This window comes from Adiantum capillus-veneris, chromosome 5 (assembly GCF_014529385.1).
Source record: "Adiantum capillus-veneris isolate H3 chromosome 5, ASM1452938v2, whole genome shotgun sequence".
Classification (NCBI taxonomy): Eukaryota; Viridiplantae; Streptophyta; class Polypodiopsida; order Polypodiales; family Pteridaceae; genus Adiantum; species Adiantum capillus-veneris.
In genome coordinates, this window is record NC_140935.1 from 23528416 (window position 1) to 23537590 (window position 9175).

The following is a 9175-nucleotide window of genomic DNA, read 5'->3' on the forward strand; positions in this document are numbered from 1 at the left end:
ATGTTTACAGAGGGACTACCTGATCCTATCAAAGAAATGGAGATCCCATCTTCCCCACATCAAGAGACTGAAGCCCAAAAGGTGCCGTTAAACATTTCCAAATTGATGGATTTCATGTCTTTAGAAGTAGAACCACCATCATGTCCAAACTATATAAAGAGCCTAAGCTATGGGAAGACCTCACCTTGCTACCACAACCATAGTAATGAAGATGGCCAATGGGTTTATTGCTAAACCTATTGGGATGCTAGAAGATCTCAAGATTAAGGTCTTTGGACATAAAATAAGAATTACCTTCATTGTAATGGATTCCTCCAAGCACACTATGGCATCGGAGATGATCTTAGGACGTCCGTTCATGAGGGAAGCAAAAATGGTGCATAACTGGTCTAAAAACCATGTCTACTTGCAGTTCCAAGATTCTGTCATTCAAGTGGATCTTGTAATTGGTCGAGCACATTCCCTAGGAAACAGGTTTATAATTGATCATAGATCTGACACCACAGTTCACTCGGCCCCATTGCAGTACTGTTACATGTGTAAAGCGAACAATGTTGGGGAAGATTCTCCTTATATGGATGTACTACCTAGGATGATTGAGTCGGACAATGTGGATTGGGTCCACCTAGCAGCAACCATAGACACTTGAGGAAATAGGGGGAGGACTTGGGTAACACCTGAAGGGGATGAAATGCCACCAGTCGTACCCTTAAATATGCTAGAAGCAAAGCATATAGCTTCTGACAAGACGCATCCTAATATAGCAAAGAAAACATACAAGCGGGTCCCTAAAGATTCTTTAGCGACCATAGCTAGTGCTAAAAAACAGAAGCCTTGTAAGAAACGACCCACTCGCCCCAAGAAATGTAAAGAAACGTTGCGTTGGATTGCTAAACGACTATTGGAAGCCCAAGGCTACTATCTAGGAAATGATCAAATCTGGGTGCTCACCTGACCCATGTGAGCCCAATCCCGTAGCTCTAAAACGAACCAACGATCGTGGAAAGAAAAAAAATCACAAAATGCTACACACCCACTCCGAGAGCTAGTTTGGGTACCAAAGAAAGAACGATTTGTTCCACCTAGCTCAGGAAGGTCCCATGAAGCTTCTAGCTTCTCATGTAATACATCCATAGAGGTAAAAGCTTCGCCACAGCCTCCACCTACAATAGTGGACCTCCATAAAGCTACAAAGTAATACACACCTCCCAGTGTTGAAGAATCACCTGATGAATCACTTCAAGTTCGATCCTGGGAGAGTACCTTACCACCCTTACAACTCGACGAGGCACCTAAGGTAATAGAAAACCACTGGCAAAAATCCTCACCTATTACCAACTGGAACAATTGGTTTCAAAGGGTGATGAGCACATTTCAAACAGTATGACCTACCCAAGGAAGGGGGGCAAGTCTTCATTCATGTCAGCCTATTGAATTATTTCCCTCTTACCCTTCTTTCCCTGACCTCTCAATCACCAATCTTAGGGAATGTATATATAAAGCCTTATACTCAAAAAAAAGCAAGAGCAATTAGCCAACGAGTGTGCACAATAAAAGTCAAAACATTGACCCAGACCTACACATTCACATCCGGTACACTGAAACAAAAACCTATGTCATCAAAAACCTTTGATCCTCATCACTCGAGTGATGGAGGGTAGGTAGGATTAGTACAATAGGAGTGTTTATGTTTTAGAGTTTAGTGATTAGCAAAGTTCTTTTTTCCCACTGATGTGCCTCCTAGAGGTATTCTTTGTGTTTCCTAGTGTGTGCAGGAACGTGTTGCAGTTGTTAGGATTTGGACCTTCATGGAATCTTTATCTCAACTCACTCTTCAAATCAAGCGCGATCATCAACACAAACAAATGTTTCTTATCCATTAGCATGGCCGCTTATCTCTTTTGCATCCATGTGTGTCTGCTTTAATTGTGATTGGTAGAAAATATTCAGTGCCTTTGCTTAGTATCAAACATTAAATTCGATGTAATTTTTTTATCATTAAATTCGATGTAATTTTTTGTCATAATCACTTGTCTAGGTTTAAAAATCAAGCAGTCTGACTAAGCTAGTTTGACCAAGCTAGGTGTTAGAGATCTTCTCTTAATACCATGGGGAATGCCTTCCTAATAATCAATGGTTACTTAGGTTCTTAATCTGATTTAAGCAGCATTGTGTGCAATGTACTAGGGCTTTCTAGCGGGCTTAGTCCCTATTGACCTTTAGCTGAAGTATGATATAGGGAGTTTACTAGTGTGATGAGCCTGGGGAGGGTAACAATGTTATATGACCCCCCAAAGTTACAAAATTAAAATGCTGAAAACGAACAAACAAAAATCAAAGTGCCACAATGTAAAATCTTAAGGTGGAAGAGAATCTCAACTTGATTTGGTACTTCACTCACATATATCGCCTATGGTACTAGAGCCCTAGAGGTTTCCAGTGTAGGTGCTTTTCCTTGAAAAGAAAAAAACCCAAGGCATACAAAATAAGCACACACATCAAAATTGAATCACTTAGAAAAGACTTTGGGGGGTCAAAGAAAAGAAAATAAGTCAGGCAATGATTTCATGAGCAATTTCTTTTATCATAGCTTAACTACAAGGTCTTCTAGGTATAGCCTCTGGTCAGCCCTCGGACATGAAATACTTGGCTCTCGCGATTAAACAACTTAATTGTCAAGAGAAAATTGAGAAGCTTGCCCATGGTATTAATAGTCGATCTTTAGTGCCTTTCGACCGTTAAATTAGCGACCCCAGACTTGTTTAATTTTTAATCTTTACAACTGTTTATGCGTTTGATTATATTGCAATTTAATGTTTGTTGCTGACAAATGGTTTAAAATTTTGTTACCAATCAAATTGTCTGCCTACAAAACTGCATTTGCTTTTTTGCATATAAGAATGCAATTACTGTGCCAATTTTGTTTGATTTTGCAGTGAGTGAAGAAGGCTAAGGACACTCATCTCAAAGGCTCTTCCACCTCAACAAACGAGCTTCAACTCAATAGATTTCGAGGATAGAATCTACATCAGGAAGGGGGGCATGTTAACCCTTACACACATTCCTATCACCTACAATAGAAGCCCTATTATTATTTAGTAGAGTTAGATACCGGGCTTGTCGGTCCAATAGAAAAAGGGTAGAGTGGTCGCCGATGAGAGGCGCACTCTAACATAAATATTCAAGGGATAGTTGGCTAAGTATGGGTGCTCAAGTGTGAATGGGGCGAGTTCATATAAAAGTCACCTAAACCTAAAAATCTCTCATTCTCTCATTTGTGCAATTGAAGAGTGCTCTTGCTCCATCTCCATCTTCTTCTTCTTCATCTCCTTGTGTGTGTGTGTATACGAGAGAGAGAGAGAGAGAGAGAGAGAGAGAGAGAGAGAGAGAGAGAGCATTGCGACGACGGCACAGCGATGACGAAGTGGTTGAGCGCGGCACGACGGTAACTCCTTCTTCTTCGCGACGAGGAATCCTCCACAAAGGCGAGCGTAGAGCGGTGAGTGACACACCTTTGCTCTCTTGAGCTTGCTAGATTAGTCTAATTGTGTGCTTGGAGCCATTTGTGGCTCGCACACAGTGTATCGGCAAGTCCCTTGCATTGACACGTGTGACATACGCGCACATATACTAAAGCACATATGTTTCCACGTAGACACATGAATTTTCTAGAGACTTGGATCTAGAAGTTTCATGGATTTTCTATAGATTTTCAAGGAACCCTTCTAGCAAAGTTTCACTCTCTTCTATAGAATTCTTTGATGACCGAGAAAAATATGCTATTGTAAACAACGTTTTTGCAATTTTCTTGTTTACATTAATAAGTCGTAAAAGAAAATATAAATAAACAGACCATGCTTGCATGTATGCCAAGCATGTGTAGAAATGGTTGATTTTAAAGCAATGAATGCTTCCAATTTTAATCAAAAGTGGAACTCCTTGTGCTTTCTAAATTGGCAAGCAATACTATAGGGAATCTTTGGAGTTGATGATGTGGGTGGGCAAGGAAGGAGCATCTTTATTTTAGATTCTGCACAACGGTTTTGTGAAATAAATAATAGTGGGATTTCCTTTCAAGATGCATTATACACTTTCAAAGGAAGTTTGCTCAGAAACCACCCTCCATACTTTAGAAGTTTTGGTCACTTTAGAAGCATCTCTTGAACCTGTGACAAATCTAGAGCGATCAATTCCCTCCTCTCTCTCTCTCTCTCTCTCTCACACACACACACACACACACACACACACACACAATCCCACCAAAATAGATACAAGGGTATTTTGGGAATTTTTGAAATTTGAGGGGTATTTCGGTAATATCTATATCTATATATATATATATATACACGCCCATTTAATGCAAGAGCCAATCAACGTGCACATACGGAGGGGTCCACCGCGTGCATGTGACCCAGAAACCAGGCCTAAGTTCCACAATGGGGCGACAAGTGAACGGTGATCTCGACATCCACGGAAGCTTTTGGGCCTGTGATTGGATCCAACGGTGCAGGAGGATCGGTCAAAACTTCACGGAAAGTACAAGGAAGGTAACAAGAAATGACGGTAATCGCTGACCGATGCATATTACCACGCGTCGTTGATAGGTTCCCGACGCTGAGCCTCCGTCGTTTATAGGGCAACTTGGGCAAGCAAGGTGTAGCTCATTCCTTTGATCTTTTCTCTGCGTTCCTGCTCCCCCTCATCTCCTCCTGCGCTTAGCCATGGAGTATCGTACGCTTGATGTCACCGTTGTCTCGGCAGAAGATCTGAAGAAAGTCACCCTTTTCGGCAAGATGCAGCCCTATGCAATCGTCTGGGTTGATCCTCAGAATCGCCGCACCACTCGCGTAGACAAAGATGGCCACTCCAACCCTTCCTGGAATGAGCGCCTCTCCTTCTCTGTTCCTGAACATCTCTTTCATCAGCCGGGATCGGCCTTGCATGTCGAGATCTTCAGCAAGGGCTCCGTCTTGGGCAACAAATTTGCAGGTATGGCTATTATTCCCTTGTCAGAGCTTCTGCAGCAGTCTGATGGTAAAGAGGTCTTGATGTATCAATTAAGGAGGAGGTCAGGCAAGGTGAAAGGCGCCGCGAGACTGTCTGTGCACATAGGTGAGAAGACGGCAATGCCGGGTAACATGGGTTATCCTGGTGCAGCAGCAGGCTCATCAGAACCTGTGACAGCTTATCCAATGAATGGTCAAAAGCCATATCATGCACAAGGTTATGGAGGGTCCCTGCCGGCGTATCCACCTCAACAATACCAACCATATCCCTCACAGGGTTACTATCCTCCACAGCAAGGTTACTATCAGCAACCTCAGTACTATCAGCAACCGCCTAGACGTCCTGGCATGGGTGGTATGGGTATGGGTATGGGTACCGGCCTCCTTGCGGGTGCACTTGGAGGGCTTATTGTAGGTGACATGATTGGTGATTCATTTGATGGAGGTTATGATGGTGGCTTTGATGGTGGTGGTTTTGATGGTGGCTTTGACGGTGGCTTTTAGGTTTCTGGCCAAAATTCTGTACATATCTCTTAGTATGGGTATGGGTATGGGTACCGGCCTCCTTGCGGGTGCACTTGGAGGGCTTATTGTAGGTGACATGATTGGTGATTCATTTGATGGAGGTTATGATGGTGGCTTTGATGGTGGTGGTTTTGATGGTGGCTTTGACGGTGGCTTTTAGGTTTCTGGCCAAAATTCTGTACATATCAGGCACAATACAATTACACTTGTTTTAGTGAATTTTTGTAGTTGAAAATAATTGAAAGCAGTTGTTCGCAGTTTGATGCGAATTGTATTGTTACCTATTACTGAAATTGTGTATAGCAGCAGAGCCTTGAGTGTATAAATACAAAGTCTTATTGCCAGAAATATTTGCCACCGTTTTTAAGGACTTTGACAGCCTTCTAGTGTGCGGTCGATTGACCCGTGTATAAATACAAAGTCTTATTGCCAGAAATATTTGCCACCGATTTTAAGGACTTTGACAGCCTTCTAGTGTGCGGTCTATTGAGGTCAATTATTTCATTTGGCTTGGGTTTGCTTTGTATCTCTCATTTGCAGTGAGGTTGGCTCTGGATTTCTTTCAAGACGAGTCCAAACTGGCCTACACCTCGCATTGGTTACAATCTGTATCATGTGTCTTGAATTTATGCTTGTTGCTTGTCAGCGAATGGCATGGGCAGCTTGTGGCAGAGGAGGGAAGTTGAATTGCAGGCATTTAAAGTGTGTTCATCCTTAGTTTGAAACTAGCTCTTTGCCATCTTTGCGAAGAGAGAAGAGACAGTCTTAATAATGAGTTTGTAACGCTGCTGATGGCTTGTTTATGAGGAGATTTTTCCGTGCTGTTGGATAAATAGGCTTTCACTAGCAATGCTTATGTGTGTGGTATTTTCTCTCTTGTTTGGTCGTGATTGGCCCAGCGCTTGAGTGCAGACTTGAATGACCTTTGTCAACCTTTCAAGTTCCAAATTTGGACATTCATATTAAGATCAAAGACAATGTAGCGTTTTAAGTTTTGTATTCTGATAGGTGTGTGCAAGGGTGATGGTGTGGGCAAAAGCAGAAACCAAGAATGAGTCCGTCCTTCCTACAGTTGGGGATCTCCTTATATCAGCAGAGTATCAACAAAGCTTAGGACATGAGCCTTCACACCAAGGAGGGCATCGAAACAACATATCACGCTTTTAAGGAGAAAAAATGAAAGACTTATCAGTTTGAAGAAATTGGAATTGATAACTCTGACATCTCATTTGAAAGGAAGGCCTTCAAATTTGTGGGATGCGCCACCACAACAATACTAGATCACAGCATGGAAAGACCCAAATGTCAAATTGACCCTTAAAACTAACTATGGTGATTTTAACAAGAAGCCAAGCTTTATTCACTAAGAGTCTAGCCTCAGTCTGTGTGAGAATGTTACAGCCTAACATCCTCTCACAGCCTAAGATTCTCACACAAGTCAAACTGCCTCGGTCTCCATGCTCAGAATCACTTGATTAAACTCTACTTACAACTCAACTTCAAAGCAAATCCATCAATTAATCAGTACCAAGAATTTATTCTTGAACAACGGAGATAGGGAAATGACAGCTTCTATTAAGAACATAACCGTCTTACAAGCATGGAAAGCTTAGAGAAAGCAATGATTACAAGAACTTTGCATGGAGTTAAGTTTTCTTTCACCTCACAACTCTATCTCCCTCAAAGTATGTATCAAGAAGAGGCAAAAAACCATAATTCTTTAAAGATTTTGGATTTTATAGATGTGTGGAATTCTCCTTGAAGACTCATAGACGTTCAAACCCTTCACAACAAATTGGGTGGGTTGATTGTTTTCTAACTCACTCTGAAGTGAAACCCTCAAGACTTGAAGCTATACTTCCACGCTTATCATGTTTCTTCTTGGCTGACAATTTCACATTTTGAAATGAAATGAACGACAAAAAGTAGTATAATCATTGCTTTGTAGCTAATTGTTGTTGATGACATTCGTAAGCGATTTGGAGCACAATTTGTGGTATCCACCTGGCTCTGAGTAGCCCACAAGCACCTTGGGTACTCATGTGCAATTGGTGATAGCATAAGTCTGTGCTACTCCATTGGTGTCACCCTCGAGCACCACTCAGTGATTTGTGGGCTTCCTAGAAATGTCTTATCTTTTGACTATGTTTGAGGAGGTGGCCATTGATGTAATTGTGGCTCTAGATCAATGGCCCACCTCTTTCTTTTGGTTTCTCCCTAACAATGTAGTATTTACGAAGATTTTGGAGGCCTACCAAATCTTTTAATTTGCGCTTTTGTCTGTGTGTGTATATGCTTCATCTCTTTTAGTTGGGGACTTTGGATAACTCAATATGATTTTTGACATTTGGACATTCATATGTGTGTTTTTGAGACTTATTGTAACATGTTGAATCTTCTGGTAACTCTTTGTCACCTTGGAAACTCCATGAGATAGTAGTGCAATAGGAACTTCATCAAAGGACCAAAGGCAATGGGTCCAAATGGGAGATGGTCTGTCAAAGAACAATGCCAATTAATGGAGCTTGAAAGACCTTAGGGTTAGCTTCATTAAAGACCTCCAAATGTCAGTGCTAAAAGTACTTAGACCTAGGGCCTTAGGTTAAGATAGGCCCATGCTTTAGGTGTTTAATAGTTAAAGTGCTAGGCATGCTTGATGGCTAAGGTCCAAGTGCCCCGTGCTTGAGGGTGTCCAGGTCCAAGTCAAAGCTAAGCCCTACAAAGAGGAAGGACGAGCCTACGAGCCTACGAGAGAGAGAGAGAGAGAGAGAGAGAGAGAGAGAGAGAGAGAGAGAGAGAATCCATGCTCATACTAAGCATGTACTTGGTGACTAAGGTGCTTGAGGAGCTTCCCACGCTTGGAGGGTAAGGTGCAAGAGGGGTTTGAGTCAAAAAGGTGCCCTGCAAAGGAGGGGGCGATCCCCAAAGCTAGGGGAATGTTTGACTTAACCTCTCAGTCACCCAAAGGACACCCCTTCCTCAAGGGGCACATGGACACATGTCTGGTTCTCCCCATGCTTATCCACATGGTGTGCTTGAATCCTATTGGCTAGGCTAAAGAGGGGTCCAATGAGCATTTAGATTAATTAATCAAATATCTAGGTATTATCAATCCCTCTCTCTCTCTCAAAGGGGTAAAGAGGACACTTGTCCTAATGCTACCCTTGTTGCTTGATATGCTTTATGCATGTGATTGGCTAGGCTTAGAGAGGCCCAATCATATTCAAGCTTGAGCTACAAGGGGGGGGGGGGGGGGGGGGGGGGGGGGGGGGGGGGGGGGGGGGGGGGGGGGGCTTGCTTGAGGGGTATACACCCTCTCACACACTCATTTCACACATTGTCACTTTGTGAAAGTGCAAGAGCTCCTTCTCCAAGCTTGAGAAGTTGAGAGCCTACACCAACACTCTTGGCTATGAATGGAGTCTTTTGGGGTTTGACTTCGGCTTAACCATTATTGGGCTACTAGCAAGATCAACAATAACCCTAATCAACCGAGCAATGTTAGACCCTGTCCACTACTCTTTGCAATCAACAGTCTTTAAACCATGGGTGTGGCTGCTTGAGAATGAATTTTCAAAGGTAAAGAAGACTAGCAACTAAGGTTTTTGAGGGCACCAAAGCACAAAGTAGCACATACATAAATT

At 42.5% G+C, this 9175-nt stretch overlaps 1 protein-coding gene across 1 annotated transcript; it reads left to right on the forward strand.

The window, feature by feature from the left end:
• The first annotated feature begins 4592 nt into the window (after positions 1-4592).
• On the forward strand, positions 4593-5879 carry LOC147457014 (protein SRC2-like). The gene has a single exon (XM_086512060.1). It carries the CDS (start codon positions 4722-4724, stop codon positions 5508-5510), a length of 789 nt encoding a protein of 262 aa, XP_086368186.1. The 5' UTR covers positions 4593-4721; the 3' UTR covers positions 5511-5879.
• The last annotated feature ends 3296 nt before the right edge of the window (positions 5880-9175 follow it).